Source organism: Populus trichocarpa, chromosome 6 (genome assembly GCF_000002775.5).
Source record: "Populus trichocarpa isolate Nisqually-1 chromosome 6, P.trichocarpa_v4.1, whole genome shotgun sequence".
In the NCBI taxonomy this organism is placed as follows: domain Eukaryota; kingdom Viridiplantae; phylum Streptophyta; class Magnoliopsida; order Malpighiales; family Salicaceae; genus Populus; species Populus trichocarpa.
The window spans coordinates 17287738-17309672 of NC_037290.2; the positions used below are offsets into that span (position 1 = coordinate 17287738).

Here is a 21935-nt window from a genome sequence, read left to right on the forward strand (position 1 = left end):
AAAAAAAAACACAAAATAGGAAAAACATGTCTCTTTGTATGGTTAGGAAGTCTCTTGGATCTTCTCATCAATATTAAGAGCTCTAATATGCTCGTAAGTTGATTGTGGATAAGAGCACAACCAACTTGGATAAAAAAAAGAAAAGAAAAATAGGCAAAGCTTAATGGATTAACAAGACTCCTTTTATTTGATTCAATGGTAATAAACTAAACTTGTAATTCTTTTTTCATACCATATCATAAACAAAATGAAAATCAATTTTAACATGTTTTATACATGAATGAAAAAACTAGATAATGAGTGAGATAAGTTTCTCTAAAATTATCACATTATAGAATATAAGAAGAAGAGGATGGATAACTAAGTTTAAGACAATAAGGAGAAGAACTATCGTAACTTAATAACAACATTAGCAATAATATTATATTCAACCTTCATAGAAGGTTAGGCAACCATTTTTTGCTTACTAGACTTTCAAGATATAAGGTTACTACTAAGATATGCAACATAAGCACTCATAGAGTTTTGTCATCAACATTACCTTCTTAATCGGAGTTATGAAGGTCATGCAATAGTAGATTAGAATAGGTAATCAAAGATAAGCCAAAATGAGATGTACCATAAATTTAACATAAGATACGTTTAACTATAAGCCAATGGTCCTCAACCAAAGCATACATAAACTAACAAACCTTAATAACAACAAAATAAATATTTGGTCATGTAAAAGGATGATAAAGAAGAGCTCCAATTACTTGACGATATAAAGCAGGGTCATAATAAGCAGAACCACTATTAAAAGTGGCAAAAAGATAAGAACCAACAACTATTGGCATGGAAATCAACCGACATTAGGGATATACTAGCCATGTGAAAAATGTTGGAAGCATAGTGAGATTGGGAGAATAATACCACATGAAAAGTATATTGCACATCAATACCAATAAAGCAACTTAAACAATTTTAAGTCTTGAATAAAGAATTCTGTGCCAAAAAAGTGTTAGTTGAGTCATAAAAGAAAGATCATTACATATAACAAGGATACCATCAATATAAATCATTATATGTGACAAAGATATCATCAATATAAACTAGAATATAATATAGATAATCGAGAATATGCATATAAAAAGAGAAGTGTTAGTTTAACAATCACAAAAGTTGAAACCTAATAAGAATTAGTGAAGCTAATTAAACTATGCATATGTTGTTTGTTTAAGTCCATAGAAAAATCTATAAAGTTTGCATACACCAGAAAGAATATGAGGATCATTGAAACTTAGAGGTTGTTACATATAAATATTAGTGTAAAAAACCATTAAAAATGATATTATCCAACTGATAAATAGACTGTCGCGGGTGCGCGGCGTCGCGGCGAGTTTTCCATTTTTAAAATCTAGGAATGTGTGTATGGTATCTAGGGATGACAAGAAAATATTTTCTTTTGTTGGTGGAAAATGGAATGGGAGTCGCCACCTAGTATTTTGGTCACTAGGAACCCTAACTGGTCTCAGAGATTGGGTACGGGGACCGGTTGCGTAAAGGGAAGGTATTAGCACCCCAAATACGCCCTACCTAAGGTAAGCTGCATTGTTTATTTGTCTAATAAAATTCAAGGTCTCGTTATGTTTCCTAATTGTTGGTCCGTCCATGGCTCAAGAAAAGTCCTCCTCAATAAGGAGGTCCTTATCTTATCGGGTAAAACCTAACCGTTCTAATGTCTATGTAAAGAAACCCGTATTTTTAATATCAGGAATACGTTTTACGTATAAATTCGTAATCCCAAATATTAAAAGAAAACAAAAAGATTTTTTAGAATTTTTGAAATATTGGCCTAGTTCTCATGGCTTGAATAAACAGGTTATTAAAGCCAAAATGCATGCTAATACATATATTGTTTTGAAATTTCCTTTGTTTGTGTGAAAATATGATGTTATAATATTTATATATATATATTGGAGAGACTAGGCCGTATGCATGAAAACAAAACATTTTTTTTGTAATTATGTATTTTTTATGTTTTGACGAAAACCGGGTATTTTAATACCGGATTTGTATCTTTACAGTATAAAAATACAAACCAATATTGATCAAAATATAGTAATAAAATTACAATAAACTCACATATTTTTTTGAAATAATTTTTGAAGAAATTAATTAATTTTTCTATATATATATCAGATATAAATAAAACAAACACAATATAATATACATAACATTTAATATATAATTGGGGCCGGGCTGGGCCGATCTCGGGCCAAGGGATATTGGGTCAATCTCGGCCCCAAACAAAATCTGTTTTATCATGGGCCGGAACCAGCCCAGCCAGTAGGGCTGGGCTAGGATCAGTTCGGCCCACAGGAGGAAACCACATTGCTGGGCCAGAACCAATCTGGCCCAGCCTAATTAAAAACAAACGGGGGGGAATTATTTTCCCCCCCTTCCTGCATGCTCATTCTGCATGCAGGAGACGAAACCAAACAATGTGCAAAGAGGGGGGAGAAGAGCACCTGGCGTGGAGGCGGCGGTGCGTCGCTGGTATGTCGGCGGTGCTGCGGTGGAGGCTGGTGGCTTCACTGGCGTGCACTGGTCCCGGCTAGAAGAAGAAGGAGCCGATTCCTGCAGAGGAGAAGGAAAGCTCTCGGCTGGAGCTGTTGGTGTGACTGAGGAAGGAGCTGCTACTTCGGTTGCTGCTGGGCGTCGCTGGAGGAAGGAAGACTGCTGTTGGCCGGCGAAGAAGCTGGAAGGCGGAGGCTTGCTCCTGTGGAGGCTGTCACTGCTGAGGAGGCCGCGGGAGGCGTTGCTGGGGCTGTTGAAGCTGCGGTGAAGGAGAAGCGGAGGTGAAGCTCTGTTGCTGGCGTTGTGTTGATGGGAGGGAGAGGGGACAGTGTTTCTTTGTGACTGCTGGAAGAGAATGAGAGGAAATGGAGGGGGCTGCCCCGATTTGGTTTTGCAAGAGAGAAGGGTGTCCCTTGTTGCTGGTTGCTGAGGGGAAGAAGAAAATCAAGGGGAGTGGCGCTAGAAGAAGGGCTGTTCGGGTGTGTGTGGGTCTGTGGGGGAGCTGGACTACGGTGGAGAAAAAAAAAAAAAAAAAGAAAGGGAAGGCTGTTTGCAGGAAAAACCGGGCAGAAAAGCTTATTTTGTGCCAACTTTGAGCTCCCCCCTTTCCAACCCTTTGAGCATGAAAATTGATCCTATTTATAGGGCCGGACAGAGGGTAATCTCGTCTTCAACGGGAAAAACATCCCAGCCCTTGATTCGCCTTGAGTAATTCAAACCGTTGGTTCAAAGTGTGCACCTCGAACTGCCAAATTTGCAGACTGCCCGAGGTGCATGATTTGGGCCACAAAACGGAGCTGTTCCAAACTTTTTTGACCCGACCGGACCACTCCCCATGATAAATGGGTTCCAGGTGGACATGTCGGTGCATGCTTTGTCGGATTTGGGGGCCAAACGAGGCAGCAAACACGCCTGGAAGTCGGCCACTCGGGCAGCTCGGCGGGGAAGACAGTGAACAGTACCGGGCGATGCGTCGCCTGGTTCCTGCCTCTTTTTTTTTTTTTTTTTTTTTTTAAAGTGCAAAACGGTGCCGTTTTGATAAAAATAGGGATTTCTTTGCCAATTTTCAATTTAGTCCTCCGACTTTCAATTTCGTTCAATATTGTTCCCTAATTGACCCTAAAACTTCTGATTTGATGCAATTTAGTCCCGACATAACTTCACCTTCGGCCCCAAAGTTACGCGCCTTTTGCAATATGGTCCTTGGTCTCGGATTTATGCAATTTCATCCCTAATTGGCCATTAAACTTTCAATTTCTTCAATTAGGCCCCCTAAACCGAATAATTGCAGCCCCTCCATTTACGCGCCTCTTCCAATTTGGTCCCTGGTTTCGGATTTTCTCAATTAAGTCCCCAATTGGCCCTTAAACTTCAATATTTATGCAATTAGGCCCCTGATTTGACCTAATAAATTCCTAAAAAATATATTTTGGCCCCAGAACTTAAATTTCTTCTAATTAAAGCCCAAATTGACTTAAAAATCAATTTTTCTTACAATCAAATCTCCTATAAATTCATTTAAAAATCCAATTAAGTCCATAAACATCCAAATTTGGGCTTTTCTCCTCAAATTTCAAATTTCCCTTCTCAACAGGGCTCTCCTCCTTCAAGAATATACTGTCAAAAATCCAATCTTTGTATTTTTAACCTCATTGACCAATTTTCCAACCATTTTCTGAGCGCTTCTGCCTCCTGTGATTTTTCTAACCTCCTTTGACTATATATTTATATATATATTTTGTGGGGACCCAAAAATGGGTTACAACATAGACCAACCTTGGAAAATAACAATAACTAGAATTGTCCAAATTATAGCCAACTTGATAACTAGACTAAAAGTCTAGTTGAAGTCAATACTCTTTATTGATGATACCTCATAACTACCAACCAAGCCTTATAGTATTCAATTAATTCGTTGACTTTTCATTTAATCTTATACACCTATTTATAGCCAATAACATTCTTAGAATTATAAAAACCAAATATCAAGTATGATTATAGACCAACACATTGATTTCCATAACCATCACTGAATTCCACTTATGATCTTGTTTGGCCTCAATGTAACAAGTATATTCGAATAAAGAGGGTGAAACAAACTTGGCTAAGAAAAAATATAGGATATGATAATGTTTGGGCTACATAGATAAAGGGTCATAGGGTGAGTACAAATATGATTATCTGTTGGGAGACTTAAAGAAGAACATAAGCTAGGATAGTTATTGTTTATGACAATATTAAGAGTACAAGTAGCAAACAAGGTCCTAGTAATTGATAGATGATGAGAGACAACATAAGACTATATAGGAGTTGGAGAACAAGAATCATATGAAGAGGAAAAAAAGGGACAGGAGATGGGGTAGTTGATGAGTCCCATAACAGGGTAGAAGAAAGTGACGCATAAAATGGCATAGAAAGATGAGATAATAGGGTAAATGCAAGATTTTTAATCTATATAAATAAAAAAATTGGAGGATATGAATGCAAGAGTTATGATAAGGGAGAGGAAACCAATAAAATGAACTTGGCATAAGGAAATGAGGACTAATAGAATATACAATAACATACAATGAGATATGATGAGTAGAGATATCCATGCAATGATATCCTAGGTAATTTAATAACTAAGAAAGATAAGACAAAGAAGAAATCAAGTTTAATTTTTTATGTGTACATAGAAACTGTAATCATAAGCTTTAAAAATGCATAGTTAGGTTGTCATTCAAAAGTTCTGAAAAAAGAGATTAATGTTGAAGAATTGGTATAAGCACTTAGTTGATCAGAAAAATAACAGTTTAGAAGTTATATGACCAAAAACTTTGTAAGAGAAAAGCTTGTCCTAGTAAAGTGAGGTTGGTTTCAACAATATATCATTGACCGACCCTATTATGCTCATGTGTATAAGGACAAGTAATACAATGAGGAATGCCTACAATTTTAAATAGTAATTTAGTTTTCTAAACTCACATTCCCAACACTCTTAAATTATTTTATATGATTCTAAAATGATTTTCAATAAACTTTTAAAATTGAATAAAAATGTCATAAATCTTGGATTTATTATGTAAAGAAAAAACCAGATATAGTTGAAAAAATGATCAATAAAAATAATAAGTTACTTGTATCCATTTACCAAACATGTTGATGAGGTACTCAAATATCACTAAAGACGAAGTCAAAGGGAGCCAAACTAACACACTTTGACGAATGTAAATGAGATTGACTGGACTTGCCTAAATGACTTGATATATAATTAATATGATAATTGATGGAGGGAGAAACCATAAAAGCCTTATTAGAGAGAATTCAATGCAAGATGTGAGAGTGGATGGTTAAGCCATCAATGCTAGACTTCAATGGTAGTTTTTATATAAAAAAAAATACTTACAGATTAGAGATAAAGAGTTGTATTGAAAATGGTATAAACCAGAATTAAAGAAGCCAAAAGTTTTCTCTAGATAAAGAGCTAATACATAAGAAGTAAAAGAAACATGATAGAGGAATATGATTATAGTTATCATAGATGTGGCACTGAGTTTAGGTGTCCTATCATGGTTGATTCTAACTTGATTCATTCCTTCGACTAAATTTTCATTTTTTTTAATAATATTATTGATTTGTATCATGCTCCCTATTGAAAATACCATTCTAACTAGAGAAAGAACTAGAGTTAAACTTGTTACAATTTTTAACGAAAATAGATTGTCTAACAATGTTGGCCGAAAAAGGGTAATCATATCAGCTACAAACATAGATTTAATAGAGAGCATATTTTTTTTTTCTTGTGTAACAATTCATGGTCAGGGAGTAAACCATACAATTTTGAGAAGGTAAGAACATATCGATCCATTAGGATGGTCAGTAAGTCCTTGAACTCTAATTGTAGAAATATGAATAGATACAACTTAAAATATGTCAGAGTAAGTGGCTTAACAACTACTGCCAATTAATTCATCATTGTATTCTTTCCAACAATATAAATAAGCCAAAACTAATTTTATAGGGATTAGTCACAGTTCAAAAAACCGGAGTGAAGAGATATAATTTGGATGTCAACAATGAAGTAAAGGATAATTCTAGGGGTTATCTAAACAAGTTGAGAGATTTGAAAATCAATCATATTAGACAATACATTAGTAGACAAAGATGCAATTAAAGTGTTCATTAATAGTTGATCTTGTTGAGCTCAGTATAAGTGATTCAAGGTAAAAATAGTTGATGAAAATGATGTTGATCTATCAATAAGGCTATACAAGCCTTGTTGAATAAGAAAAGACTTGATTTGAGCCTTTTAGAACAAATAGTTTCAGTTTTTTAATTTCTTGGGGATATAATGATGAGCATTTTAAAATAATAATAATAATAATAATGTGAATGCTATTATAATCTACTAGCTGATTGGGAAGGAATACTATTCTTTATTGCAAAAAATTACAATAGAGTTTATATGGAGAAGTCATGAATGTTGCTAAGAAAAGACTTTGATACCATATAAAATAAAAGGAATGGAAAGAAGAAGAAGAGAATGAAAAGTAGGAGATTTTGGTAAAAATTATTATGCCCCTTTACCACTATTCTTTGTATTAGATTCATTATTTTTTCGATCCATTACAAGTTTATATATATGTTTAACGTTAGTATAAAAAAAATACAAAAATAAATTATGTCAAACTAGCTAGAATAATATATATATATATATATATATAGAACAAGAAAAATATACCTTTTTTTATGATTAGGAAATCTCATAGGCCACCTCATCAGTATTAGACTTTAATATTTCAAAAATATTATGATTTTTACCAATGTTATGAATAATTGTTTTTTTTTTTATAACAAAGGTAAAGATAATAATTTGTTTTGTATCAGTTTAATAAAACATTCACCAAGAAGCATTAATCAAGATGAGGCTCTAAAGTACCTATACTTAATTAGAGAATATCCATGTACATTATTGGTCACTGAACATCAACTAAGATATCAAGCATGAAGAAAACAGCCCAGCATATAGTCGAAGGATACCTAGCTATGCATGTATTCGTAGAATTAATAGACATAGACAGAGATATTTGCATGTTTACTGTTCATCAAGTTCAAATGTGAGGCCTAAATAGTGTTGAAGAATTATAAATAATGGACCTAGCTAGAGCACCAGTTAATGATTGCATCTTATACTGTATTTAGGCACTGTTGATCCAAGTTTATCCTCTAATCACCAGGAGCACCCCCTACCAGCTCTCACTAGAGGGTCTTATTGATGATAATATATATATATATATATATATATATATATATATATATATATATATATATATATATATATATAATGCAGTGTCAATGAAGAGATTCTATGGTTGAGAGAAAGACAAACAGAAGCATGGTTTCTTCCTCCCGAAGATCCGACTCCATTTGGTGTTAACATATATATATTAATATATGAGACTCAGTGCTTTTTGAATTTGATAGTTTTCTTGTTGTTATTTCTGACTGGTTCCGGTTCTTGACCTCCCTTTTCTTCCCCTCCTTATAGAAAATCCATGGAAAAATATTAAAATAGGAAACCGAGGTCAATGAGTGCTTCTTCTTCAAAATGTCTTGAATTTTCTATTGCGTGTCCTTTGGTTCTTCTTCCTTTCATTTCAAAACATTGCAATCTCCCTCTTTATTCTTTATTATAAAGAAAAAAAAAAGCTAGCCACCTTGTAACGTAATAGGGTTCAGTATTAAATTATTTGTATGATTAGTTTTAAGACAACGAGAGGGCTGCTGGTGTTGTGATCAGGAAAATCTTTGGACTTAATTATTTTTTTTCCTGGAAGAAGGATCCCTCTAATTTTGTTGGGTCTCTGCTTTTGTTAAGTAATATTATTTATAAATTATTATGATTTTGTTTTAGTTTTTTTTTAAATATAATAAAAAAGATGTTTACGAATTGAAAATAAATTTTAAAAAATAAAAAATTACATGTTTTCTACAATTTTTTTTCAATTTCCCAGAAAGCATAAAAGCATCATAAAGTTGTGTTTTAAATTCTTCACTATAAAAAACAAAGGTGTTGATTGGTTTATCTATTTTTTTTATATTAGGTAGTGTACTTTAGAAAACAATTCTCTGATTTTCATCTTCACTACTCTTCATCTTTATTCAAAAATAAATTTTCGTAAGATAATTTTATTTAAAAAAAACATGTTTCTTAACTAATAGCTTTCCCAAATAAATAAAACTAGGCTTCATTAACTTTGACTAATAATTCAGGGAGAATAACAACTAATTAGCCATTAAGTAATGAATAATAATAAAAAAAAGTGGTGAACCATTTTTTTAACCTGGAAAATTAATAAATAAAAAAACCACGTATTTTCAAGAAGACAAGTTTTGATAAAATCATTTTCAGTTATTTTGAATATGATAAATTACAAGTTTTCAGTTTATCTAGCTAGAAGTTTTAAGAAAAATATGATAAATTACAACTTCTGCTAAGTGTGTGCAATTATTCCCTCAACTTCAATCCCTTTAATTTTCGGACACATGCATATGGTTTAGGTTTGAATCGAACGTCCCGCAACCTCATTCTTAGGAGCTACAGTTTTGCTACCAATCCTGGCCAATAAAGGTTGTCTGGTAACAAGCAGTACTCTTCTTTATTTAGTTTGGCCAAAACACTAGACTCAGAGAAAGTGACATAATTATAAGAGATTATCTGAGTTCAAGTTGTTGTTAGAACAAGTGACAGATAACATGATAAGAAATGTTTGGATTTAATTCTTCTCCCACTTAAAAATATAGCATCAGGCCTCAAAATTTAATAAATGTTTCTTATTTTTTTAAAATGTTTTCAATCTAAAAATATATTAAAATAATATTTTATCATAACTATAAATATTTATTTATAATAATACTGATGGAACAATTAACCATACACAATTTTACTGCCTAATTAACAAGAACATCAATATTATAATTAAGGTGGATAGTATTGGAACATTTCGAGGATATATCGGAGACAAATTACTAACAGGATGGAGGTTTCTTCTAATACTTACCTGTAGCATAATCTGTTCAAATAATAAAATAATCAACCTGGAAAAAAGCACTGTAATATAAAATTCGAAAGTTGAAGAAATTTGAGTTGTACTTTGTCTAGTTGCATGTATAGTTAAATATCGATGAGCGAACTAATCAAAAGGGAGAGAGAGAGTGAGAGAAACCTATCAAGAAGAAGAAGAAAAAAAAAAAAACCTAGAGAAAAGAGAAATGGGGGGTTGAATTTGTGAGAGGAGAGGAGGGTGAGGAGACTTTTTGTCCTGTAAAGCACATCATCACCCACTATTCCCACCTATAAACCTTGGGTCATCCTTCCCCAATTTTCCCAACAATCTCAGACAGCCTTCAAAGAGTTTCTTGCTTAGAGAAAGAGAACAAGAAGAAAGCATAGCTAGAGAGATGGGTCGAGCTCCTTGTTGTGATAAGAACAATGTGAAAAGGGGACCATGGTCACCAGAAGAGGATGCTAAGCTTAAGGCTTATATTGATCATTTTGGTACTGGAGGCAACTGGATTGCACTTCCTCAAAAAATTGGTACATATCTATCTCTATATTTTTCTGAAATATGCTCTTTCATGACTAGCTCTCTTTGATTCTTGTTTAGGAAGTGGATTAGAATTATTTGTTTGACCAGTTGATGGGTTTGATTATAGGGCTTAAGAGATGCGGAAAGAGTTGCAGACTGAGATGGTTGAATTACTTGAGGCCTAACATCAAGCACGGTGGATTCTCTGAAGAAGAAGACAATATCATCTGCAACCTCTATATAAGTATTGGCAGCAGGTAATCTCTCTCTCTCTCTCTCTCTCTCTCAGCTTTTCCCACGGAACTGAACATGCACTGCTTTGTCCTTCTTTTCTTTGTCCATGATGCTTGTGCTTAAGATATTGATTCTCATCTTATAAATTCGTATCTTGGTTGTAGGGTTTATTCTTTTGTTTTGATTCCTCTTCGTTTTTTTATTTCTTGGGAGGGACAAATGATATATTTAAATTCCTTGTACAATTAGGTGGTCCGTAATTGCTGCACAATTACCAGGAAGAACAGATAACGATATCAAGAACTATTGGAACACAAGACTAAAAAAAAAGCTCCTAGGAAGACGCAAACAATCTAGCATCAATCGGATATCATCCACGAATCCAGATGCCGACGGGGTAGAAGATAGCTCATCTTCACAGGCCTTAAGTAACGCAGCACTTGAAAGGCTCCAGCTGCATATGCAGCTTCAAAGCCTTCAAAACCCTAACTCTTTCTACAACAATCATGTACTGTGGCCCAAGTTGCATCCTTTCCAAGAGAAGATGGTCCTTCAATCCCTGAAAGAAAGCTTTAGCCCTCTTATGCAATATGCTTTCCCTAGTCCTCAACAAGGGGATGAACAAAAGGTTGTTATGTATGGGCAGCTAGTTGATTCTGACACGCGTCAACAAGGTCATCCAAAATTCAGCAACTCAAGCGTAGTGGGCTTGGAGAATTCCTTGAATGGTATAACATCCTCAGACAGTTATATTCCCTTCACCAGTGGTGACCATGCAATGGACTTGACTATTGTTTCAAGAGCAGGCGTGGTAGAGCCAGCTGATGCAGCAGCCCAGCCTGTTCCGAATTTCCAATCTGAGCTCGAAAACTTTCTCAACAGCAAAACATCTGGTTTTACTTCACAGGAGGATAAGATTGGTGAATTTGGTTGTTTCAAAGAAATGAATCGTTACGGGGAAGGCATGAATTGGTGGTCTAATGACTTTGAGATAAAGGCCTCCTCAAATTCTTGGGATTCCGCTTCTGTTCTAAAGTCTGAAGGGATGTTTCATGATTATGAATTAGGCTACAATATGTAATCACCAATAACAAGAAATATTAGGGAGTGGTCTAAACTTAATTACCTATTTGCAATGGTAATAAGATGGGGAGGAAAGAGAGAAGTCTATCCGCTGCAGGTTTTGTAAATTAAGTGAATAATAATGTTAATTTCCTTTTCATTATATTGCCAAATCAAAGTTATATATATATTGTTGAGTTTGTATGTAAGCACAAATAAAAAAAAACTCATATACTTGATCCATATTAAAGCCTAAATTATCAAATTTTAGGGTAAGACTTATTTGTGAGAGCTTTTATTCTTAACACTTTGGTAGCAAGAAAAAGATGAGTTTTTGGGTTTCTTTGACATTTCGTATGAGAGAGCAATTTTGTGTGACATCTTATAATCTTTTATTTTCTCATAATAATTTCTTTTATTGTCTCGCCTGTTGAGTAAGCCTAAATTTATTGAACCATGTAAATTATATATGGGCTCTTATGTGATTGATTGTGCTTGTCCTTCTTATATTTCTCTACTTGTCAATTGATTTGAGATGTTAGAGTTGTTTCCATTACAAACTGGTATCGTAGCTTGCTTTGTTATTAGTTGGCTTTTGCGATGGTAACAAAAGTAACATCGGTAGTGAAGTTTGGTGTAGAAAAACTTAATGTAGTAACAACTTTAATCTACGATGTATTAAGATGTGTGCCTTGTTAGTTCAACAAGGTTTATTTAAGGCATTGAAAGGTGTAGGTAGTTTGCCTGAGCGGATAGATGAAGAGAATAAAGGAGATTTCATGAAACGAGCATATAGTGCTATTCAGCTTTGTTTGTTTAATGAGGTTCTAAGAAAGGTTGTTGAGGAGACTATGACTACTAGATTCTTGAAAAAATTGGAAACTCTTTACATGACTAAATCCCTAACAAATCAATTGTATATGAAGTATTGGTTCCATACTCTCTGAAAGAAAAACGATATGATCATTAAAGACCATCTTGATGAATTCAATTGAGTAATTTTAGATTTGCAAAATATTACTGTTAAGGTTGGATTTAAGGATAAGGCTTTGATTTTATTGTGTTTGTTACCTCCATCTTATAATCTTTTTGTTGATAATTTCTTCTATAAAAATAATAGTCTTAATTCAAAAGTTGTCAAAGCTTCTATAAACTCTAACGAGTTAAAGGTGAGTGTTAGAGAGTCATAATGATGATCATGTAGAGAGGGTTTGATTATGAGAGGTAGAACAAATAATAAAGGTTTAGGTAGTGGAGGAAAATCTAGATCAAAATCAAAGTCTAGGAAAATTAAATGCTATGAATGTCATGAAGTAGGGAACTTTCGAAAAGATTTTCCTGAATGGAAAGATAAAGGGAAAAAAGAAGGAAATGTCTTATGCTGCAAATATTGCTAGTGAAGGGGAAATCTCTAATGACACTTAAAGTATTATGGTTGTGTCTATTGGTAGCTTAAGTGATGAGTGAATTCTTTATTTGGGTTGTACATTTCATATTTGTCCTAATAGAAGATAGTTTTACACTTATAAAGTCATCAATAATACTTTTTTATTAGGATACAATGAATGACTTTTTGTTGTTGGTTTGGGTACAATTCAAATTAGGATATATAAGGACATTTTAGGATACTAGATCTTTGATATATTCTAGAGATAAAAAAGAATTTAGTTTATTTGAGTCTTCTTGATTCCCAATGTTATAGTTATTATATTAATGGTGGAGTTTTGAGGGTTTGTAAGGGTGCTCTTATCATGATAAAATGAAGCTGGTTAATGACCTATACCATCTTTAAGGTTCAACAATTATTGATTTAGCTAGTGTATTATTTGTGGTTGATTTAGATAGTGCTTTTGCTTAGTTATGACACATGTGGTTGGGACATGTAAATGAGAGAGGAATGATAAAGCCAAGCAAATAAGATTTGTTGTATGGTCCAAAAACAAGTAAATTAGATTTATATGAGCATTGTATTGATAGTAAATGGTGCTGGGTGAAATTTAGTGTGACTATTCATCATACTAAGGGCATAATGGATTATGATCTTTAGAGTTTATCTCCTGTTATGTTAAAAGGTGAAGTATAATATCTTGATATTTATTTATGACTATTTTAGGAAGGTCTGAGTGTATTTTTAAAAGAAAAGGAGTGATGTATTTGTCACCTTCAAGTAGTGTAAAACCTTAATTAAGAAGCAATGTAAAGCCTTATCATTTAGTTGTTAGTTGGTGTATATTTTTTGATGATGCTCTTATTTCTTGAAGGAGTAAGAAGAAGGATCGAGTTTATAAATCCTAAATCAAGTTTAAATAGCATGCTATGTTATCCATATAATGTGAGATTGAGATTGTTTGGCTTTAGGGTATGTTGGGAGAATTGTGTATTTCTCAACTTATTCTAACTCTTTTTTTTTTATAACACCAATGATTTTCAAATTATTGTCAATTCAATTTTTTATTAGCACACTAAACATATTAAAGTATATTGTCATTCTATTCTTGAACCACTTGACCAACATGTGATTACTTTTCTTTAGATTTTTACTAAGTTTTAAATAGCTAATGTGTTTATCAAGGCTTTATCTCATCATCGACATCAATTTTTGGTTGATAAATTAATGCTATGTGATCCATCAACAACAATTTAAAATGGGATAACTGTAATATCTTGATAGATTGATGTGAAATTATTTGATATAAAGAGCTTAATTTAGGGAGATTGATTAATAGAAAATTATAATTATGGTCTAGAAATGATTGTAAGATGCAATTATGTTGACACTTTGCTATTTAAAAAGAAGATATTCTCCATTGAAAGCATTCAAATTATTTTGACAAGTTTGACGAATTCTACTAGAATGAAGGAATTACTAGGCATCGCACTATCAAGAATACACCATTACAAATTAGGGTTATAAAACGTATGAATAGGATACTATTGGGAAGAACATGTTGTAGCTTTCACATACTAGATTATCAATGAACTTTTAGGCTAAACAATTAACATGGCTTGTTATATGATAAATAAATCTTTATTAACTATTTAAAGCTGAAGACTTCATATGAGGTATGGTCTGATTCTTATACTGGTTACTCTAAATTAAAAGTATTTGGTTGTTCTACTTATACTCATGCTAAGAAAGATAAACTTAGGCCAAAAACGAGGAAATGCATATTCTTAGGCTAAGTATATGTAAAACTTTTCTTCATATTAGTACTCACAATAACTACTCTTATCACTAATCTTGGTAGTAAATATGGTCTTGTACTCATCCTTGTAACCATACCTTCTCATGGATCTCTCTTTGAAAACATCTCTAGTAGAATTACTCTCATTGTATGTTTCTTGTATATAATCCTTAATATGCTTGTCCACAATGTTGTTCTATATATTAGTTTGGTAAGTGATAAAACTATGAAAAACTCTAGACTTATCATCCATTGAAGTATACAATTATGTGGGACAGAGCTGTCATTTAGGAAAACAACACATGCTGCCATTCTTTAATTTTGTAACATGGAGAGCCAAGAAGTCGCAACTAATTCAATCAAATCTATATAGGCTTTGAGAACACTTTCTCTGGATAGAAGTATTTATTACTTTTCATTAATGATTGTATAAGAATGACAAGAATTTACTTTCTAAAATAGAAATGTGATATGTTTGAAGTCTTTAAAAGCTTTAAAGCAACTTAAAGTGGCTTATCTTTGAAGAATTTTCGAACTGATAATGGCAATGAGCATTCCTCTACAGAATTTGATGGTTTTTATTTTGATTTTGAAATGTAATATTAATGCACTATAAACTATCTTCTTAACAGGATGAAGTTGTAGAGAAGGAATAGCAGGACAATCATGAAGATGACAAGATATTTATTGGCTAAGAAAAAGATGCCCAAGTGTCTTTAAGATGGGGCCATAAAAATAATTATGCATTTGTTTAACATGTTGCCAATTAAAGCAGTAAAATATATGACTTAAATTGAATCTTGGAATGGAATGGAACCAACACTTAAACATGTAAGGGTGTTTGGTTGTATTTGTTTTGACTATATACCTAAAGAGAGGAGTAAGCTTGATGACAAGAAAAAAAATTTATGTTATTAGGGAATAATAGTCAACAAATGGTTACAAACTTTATAACTTGAGAACTAAAAATATTTTCATTAGTAGAGATATAATATTTGATAAAGAAGCCACCTAGAATTAGGAAAAACAAAATTTAAAATAAGTTTAGACTTTTAAGATTGAAGAGAATTATATAAAAATTGAAGTTTTTTATTTTAGACTTTTAAGATTAAAGAGAATTATATAAAAATTAAAGTTTTTTATGATGAACAAGTGATTGATGATGATAATGATTGTGGATTTGCAGTGAGAGGTCCTAGGCCTCTTTATGAAATTTATCATATATATAACAATGTTATGTTGGAACCAATAGCCTATAAAAAGGCAAGTAAACATAAAGGCTAAAGAGCAATGCAAGAAGAAATTTCTATGTTTGTGAAGAAATATACTTGGGAGCATAAGCCTAAAAATAAGACTTGGGTTTACAAGGATAATGTGAGTCCTGATGGATCTGTAATAAAGTTGAAAGCAAGATTGATTATTAGGGGATGTTCTCATATACTTGGAATTGATTACACCGACACCTTTGCAATTATGTCAAAGTTGGACATTGTAAGACTTTTAATTACTCTTGTAGCTTAAAGGAAAAGGGAAATTCTACATATAGATGTTAAGTCTGTGTTTTTTTTTTAATAGTAGGATTGAGGAAGAAATTTATATTGCTCAAACTAAAGGTTTGAAGTTTAATAAAATGAAAAATGTTCTAGGAATTGCTTCCAAAAGGTTCAAGGAGGAGTGTTGAACATTGAACCCTTTTTTAAAATGAATGAATTTGGTTGAACATTGAATGTTTTTTGAAAGATGAATAAATTTATAATGTAGACAAAAACACAAATAAGAGGACAAAAGAATAGGAAGATAGAGTATTAGGCCAAAATAAGGTTATATCACAAGAATCCTAAGTGTAGGTTTATTTATGAAAATAAAGTCTAATGAGTTCATTGTGTCTAAGAGGTTTACAAGTATTTAAATAGGTCTAAAACCGATCTTAATAGGGAAGAAAATCATAATCCCCAAACAAAAGTGAAAATTAACAAAAAAAAATATATAACATATAATCCAGAAAAATAATAAAATTGGCTCAAATAGTATAATTGGAGCATAATTTGAGGGTCTTCGAAGCTTTCTATAGAACTTGGTGTCGAGAATCTCCTAGAAAAACTTGAGTTCAATCCAATAATCAAATCAAAAATTATATCCTTTAATGCCACTTTGTTGAGGGTAGCATGATCATACCTCTTCTTGAGCCTAGCTCTATTTTATTGGTTCATAAACACATTTGTTAAGCTGTTTGCATGATTCGTTGGTGACACATTCTTATCAAAATATAACAAATTCTCACCTAACTACTCAGAACCTTTATTTTCTACTAGCTCAATTATATGAAAGATGAAAAAATCTCTGAAAGATGAATGGATTTTGCTTAAATAAATTCGCTAATAGGTAAAAGACTTTAAATTTCTTTTAGACTATACATGAATTAGCTTTCAATTACTTTTCATACTTTGTATAATTTGATGATTAAAAAGAATTGTCTTCCTCCAGTACCTCTCTCTCTTACCTCTCCCTCTTTTAAATGCGTTAGAAGCTTTAACAATTAATTGCTTTTAACACTTAAAATTAAAGATTTCAACAAGAGGAACAAAGTCCTGCTTAGTGTTTAGATCTGCTTCAAATAAAAATGAAAGGAGCAAATGTAAACCAAGTTTGGGAATCAAAATCACAATAAGATTGTAGGTAGAAACATTGAACTCAGCATTAAGCAATGATATGCTCGCAAGTGCTCATGGAATTTTCTCGATACCTGTGATTCGGCCGGCTTGCGTGTACTCAGAGGGCTGATCCAGCCAAGGATCTGCATACCTTATCGCCAAACACACACACACACACACACACACACACACACAGAAGAAATAGTTCCACAAGTGCTGTGACAGAACCGACATATGAAAAATGCTGAAGTATCACAGCAGTATAGCTTCAATTCTTCCGATCTAGACTGCTCAGAGCTCACATGAATCAGCAGTTAGAATACTTCGATACTTCCATATAACTAGAGGGAAGCGAAAACCTGTAAGGTGAAATCGGATACTGGAACTTTTACATGTACTTCAGCGCTGATACAAGTCGATACAGGAACATAAACTGTATATACATCATATCTGACAGGAACTTAGAGTGAAGTCCACCCCTTTAATGTCCTTATTCTGTATGCATGAGGTTATGGTAATAAAAAATGGTGTGTAATTTGCTTTTTTCTTGGTCAGGCTGATAACTGCTTTCAAGTTGTATACATATAAATACAAAATACATATATTAATCTCACTCAAAGAAGGAAATAAGGACAACGAACCGTTTCACTTTCAGGAGCTTAATGCGCCAATACTTAACTCGAAAGCATTATGTGAAGAAACCCCAACATCCATAACCTTATTTCAACTTCTGTAAACTGCACCCCCCCTAGCTATTATTCCACACAATTTAGCTACATGCATATAAATCAGGGACATGACTAATGCAATCTTTGGCATGACTAATGCTGCTCCAGTAACAACTGCTAGGACTGGTTTCACTGCCTCCAGCATATGTAGTATTGGGATCTGATTCACCATTTACTTGTTGCCTTGTATCTTAGGATTCTACACTTGCGTTCTGTAATAAAACATAATCAATACTAAAGAGACCTGCTTATTATATGTGCTGACCTGCTTATAATATTTGTTGAGAGCTCTATATGAATCTTCAATGGTCTTAACGATAAGAATCATTTCTGAGGCGATGATTTATTAGGTTCCAGTTTAGAAACAACGAAGTGAATGTTGACCTTCTTAAAAAGGAGAGAAGAACATTGAATTGAGAATGAAACTTTGCTATAAATATATCTGAACAGGGAGTGCTTTTAATGGCCTGGCTCATACATTCAGTTTCTGAAATTGGTCATTGCTTCTTCTTTTTTCCTAATCCAGAACAGGATCAGTGAACGATAACTACAGTTTTGATACTATAATGCAATTTCTCTTCTTCAGGCAAACAAGTTATACTAAGATCTTTGCACCCTTTATGTTGATGAATTATCAAGTATGACTGCACGGTAGACTCTGTCATTAGCTTTCTTTGACTGCAAAAGAGAGAGCAAAAAAATAAGAAATGAGACTAAAATTAACAGGCGATGCACAAAAGAATTAACAAAGGAATAGGCGTTTACATCGTTCTCCCAGTTGGTGCGAAGAGTTACTACAAAAAGCGCTAATGCTTGGAAAAACAGAGCTACTATAATGCCTGTCCACAGTCCCTGTAGAGCATATTTTAGTAAGCTTTTGTATGCTGTTCTGTTACTTGCTTGGCACAAAAATATATTTTATTCAGTCACAGACAAGGATATGGAGTTACCTTCCCACCAAAATGATAGACAAAAGCAAGGATTACAGAACAAGGAATGCCTAGAAGATAGTATGCACCCAGATTAATTACCGCTCCAATCTTCTGCCATCCACATCCTCTAGCAGTGCCTACAATTGTCAATTGTGGTCATGTCAGCCAGAATAAATCATGTAACAAGGTCATTCCACGCAAAGTACAGTCGAATTTTGGTGAAAGCATCCACATCATAGTTTTCATTGATGAAGGCATGTATAATGCATTAAATTATCCTTTCGAATTTTGGTTTTGTTTCTAATTACTGATTGCACTTGCTATATTCATTTGGTCCTCAATTTAGCGTGAAAAATTCCTATGTTCAGAAGTTGATTTTATGCATGGAGGAGGCACAGAGAAGAGAAAGCTAAATCGCTGCTACAGACCTGAAAACACAGATTGAATTCCGTCAAAAAAGTGAGATACTGCAACAAAAACCAACATTTCTCCCACATAGTTCACTACTATTTTTTCTGTTGTATAAAAGGTGCCCCATACATTACGACCAAGGATCATTAAGGAGGCCACCGAAATGCCTTCAGTACCGACCAAGAATGTCGCAACACATACTGCTAGACGAGCTGCTTGTGGTTTCCCAGCACCCAGTTCATTTGAGACTCTTGTACTGACTCCAAAGAAATAAATTTGTCAGGAGAATGAAGCAGTTTTAAGTATATCTACCAGTTCATTTTGTGCAGGCTCACCTTATAGCAGCACTAAGACCAAGGGGTATCATATAAGTCAAAGCACATGTGTTAAGGCTGGAAATACACAGCAATTTGTTAGCATTCATGCATTTGAGACAAGTTCACATGTGCCTAACATGTTATCACTGATGGCTCCACATAACTCTAACCTGATGGAAAGGACAGATGTTTCAAGTTTAGGATTTGGAAGAAGACCAGATAACAGAACCATCATCTCAAATGACCAAATCTCCAAGCTATTCCAACACAATAATAATGAAAATTAATTACTAGATATGTAAACCCAAATAATTCAATTCAATTGGCTCTTGGAGTGATTGAAATAAATAGAATAAAAAAATACCTGACCATTATAGCTGAAGGAATTGCTAGTTTAAGGAAATTGGGAATTCCATGCAAGGCCTCCTTTGATAAACCAGTCCAAGTCTTCTTACAAGAGGGAGATATCCTCACATAAAGAATAAGTAAGAGTGCGTTAGCCCAGTAGGAGATAGCATTTGCCAACGCAGCACCTTTATTTCCAAGTCCGGACTTAAAGACAAGAATCCAACATGTAAAGATGTGAAGAAAGGTCGTAATTCCTGCGCAAACCATCATTGGAATCACATTGTTTTGGGATTGCAAGAATCTGACATGACATTCCTGGATTGCAAAACCAAAAATGGTGGGAATCATGTAGCGAGCGTAACGCCCAGCCTCAGCTGATATTTCTGGATCCTGCTTCAAGAACACCAGAATGGCCCCGGCATTGGCCCATACAACTGCAAGTGGAACGCTGGCAAGTAGAAGAACTATCATGGCTCTCTGCAGGTGTATACCAAGCATGTGGTATTGCTTTGCTCCATAAGATTGACCACAGTATGTGTCTAATGCACTTGCCAGTCCTTTCTACTCATCAAACAAGTTTTATATATAAATAGAGAGATATGTGAAACTTTGATACAAAAACTTGAAATGTAAGTTTGAAAGACACGAGGATCTGTCGTTTAGAAAAAGGGAAAGCAAGTTTTATTCCTGAACAATGGCTTAGCTTCATTCATCACTAAGTTAGAAGAGGCAAATGGTTTTAAATCCTTCCTTCTATCAGCTTGAAATGGGATTTGAAAAATATATTCACTTACTGTAGAAAATGGCACAAGTTCTACCATCCTTCTCAGCCAAATAAGTCCAGTGATATCTCAGCTCTAAAGTTTATTGTAGTTGAGGTTTTATTTTCAACTCATAAATTGCACACAACCATAATGGGAGAAACCCCTCTTACCAATAAACTTAAGCCAGTGACCGAAGCAAAAGAAGTGGCCATGGAAGCACCTGAAAGTGCTAGCTCTCCAAGATGACCCACAAACATGACCGAAATCACCTGTAAAAGAAACATGAAGAAATTAACAGTAACAAGAGGCCCTGCTAGCACAAGCTGCTTCTTCACCTCCTCAACAATCTCAACTTTGCTGAATCCATGTCTTGATTTTATTGCAGTTTCTGGGGAGATCAATGGTAAGTCAATACTTGGTTTTTCTTCTTCTAGGTCCATTGTTTTCGTTTCTTACAATCACTCACAGCACAGTATGCTAGCAGAACAATTTACAAATTTGTTTTTGTTCGTGATGACACAGTTTACATAACTAGGCAAGTTGGACAAGGACAAGCAATATGACAAGCAGCAAAAATGGTAAAATAATGACCAAGAAAAATAAATCTATTGGTCGGTCTTTGTCCTGTGACTTCTGTCTTGTCCAATTCAATTTTGGTTTCTCCTCCTACGAGGTCACCATGGATTTTTTATTTTTTATTTTTCAGTTCCTTGTGGTTTCCAGGAAAAAAGGGAGATATCATAGTGATTCGCATTTGATATTATATCAAAAGTAGTGGTACGGAAAAAAACTGAAAAATTGATTAAATTGAGAAAATCAGAAAAAAAATAACTCAAAAACTGAATTGAAAAAAAAAATCGATTAAACATATTAAAATTTTGAAAAAACCGGTCGGTTCGGTTCGGTTTCGGTTTTATAAGCAAAAAACCGAACCGAAACCGAAAAAACCGAGCCAAACCGAAAAAAACCGAGCCAAAACCGAACCGAAACCGGTCGGTTTGACCCGGTTTCGGTTTTTTTTTCAAAAAAATATATTTTAGTTTGGTTATTTTTTTTAATAAAAACCGAACTGAACCAAAAATTATCACCATCAAAAGCTAAAAGAACCTTTCACTATGAATTTTGCACGTGATGTTGCTTTTATATTCTAGAATTGTGAATTCACTTAGCTTA

At 33.7% G+C, this 21935-nt stretch overlaps 2 protein-coding genes across 2 annotated transcripts; one reads left to right on the forward strand and one right to left on the reverse strand.

Moving 5' to 3' along the window:
* Positions 1-9736: 9736 nt before the first annotated feature.
* LOC18100523 (transcription factor MYB36) lies at positions 9737-11589 on the forward strand. Its single transcript, XM_006381768.3, has 3 exons — positions 9737-10138; positions 10258-10387; positions 10614-11589. Exons 1-3 carry the CDS (start codon positions 10003-10005, stop codon positions 11443-11445), a joined length of 1098 nt encoding a protein of 365 aa, XP_006381830.2. The 5' UTR covers positions 9737-10002; the 3' UTR covers positions 11446-11589.
* A 6814-nt stretch (positions 11590-18403) lies between these two features.
* LOC127905492 (protein DETOXIFICATION 16-like) lies at positions 18404-21306 on the reverse strand. Its single transcript, XM_052454190.1, has 8 exons — positions 20933-21306; positions 20015-20559; positions 19821-19907; positions 19669-19725; positions 19351-19589; positions 18941-19059; positions 18756-18842; positions 18404-18668 (listed from the first exon to the last, which is right to left on the reverse strand). The coding sequence occupies exons 1-8, from the start codon at positions 21200-21202 to the stop codon at positions 18609-18611; spliced, it is 1464 nt and encodes a 487-aa protein (XP_052310150.1). The 5' UTR covers positions 21203-21306; the 3' UTR covers positions 18404-18608.
* Positions 21307-21935: the final 629 nt, after the last annotated feature.

What these genes read in the sequence shown, in the direction of transcription:
- LOC18100523 (XM_006381768.3), top strand. Translation starts at nt 10,003, where the DNA reads ATGGGTCGAGCTCCTTGTTGTGATAAGAACAATGTGAAAAGGGGACCA. An exon ending in TGCACTTCCTCAAAAAATTG is followed by an intron (nt 10,139 to 10,257) that starts GTACATATCTAT and finishes GTTTGATTATAG; the next exon opens with GGCTTAAGAGATGCGGAAAG. An exon ending in TATATAAGTATTGGCAGCAG is followed by an intron (nt 10,388 to 10,613) that starts GTAATCTCTCTC and finishes TTGTACAATTAG; the next exon opens with GTGGTCCGTAATTGCTGCAC.
- LOC127905492 (XM_052454190.1), bottom strand. Translation starts at nt 21,202, where the DNA reads ATGGACCTAGAAGAAGAAAAACCAAGTATTGACTTACCATTGATCTCC. An exon ending in TCACTGGCTTAAGTTTATTG is followed by an intron (nt 20,560 to 20,932) that starts GTAAGAGGGGTT and finishes TTTGATGAGTAG; the next exon opens with AAAGGACTGGCAAGTGCATT. An exon ending in GGTCTTAGTGCTGCTATAAG is followed by an intron (nt 19,590 to 19,668) that starts GTGAGCCTGCAC and finishes CTTTGGAGTCAG; the next exon opens with TACAAGAGTCTCAAATGAAC.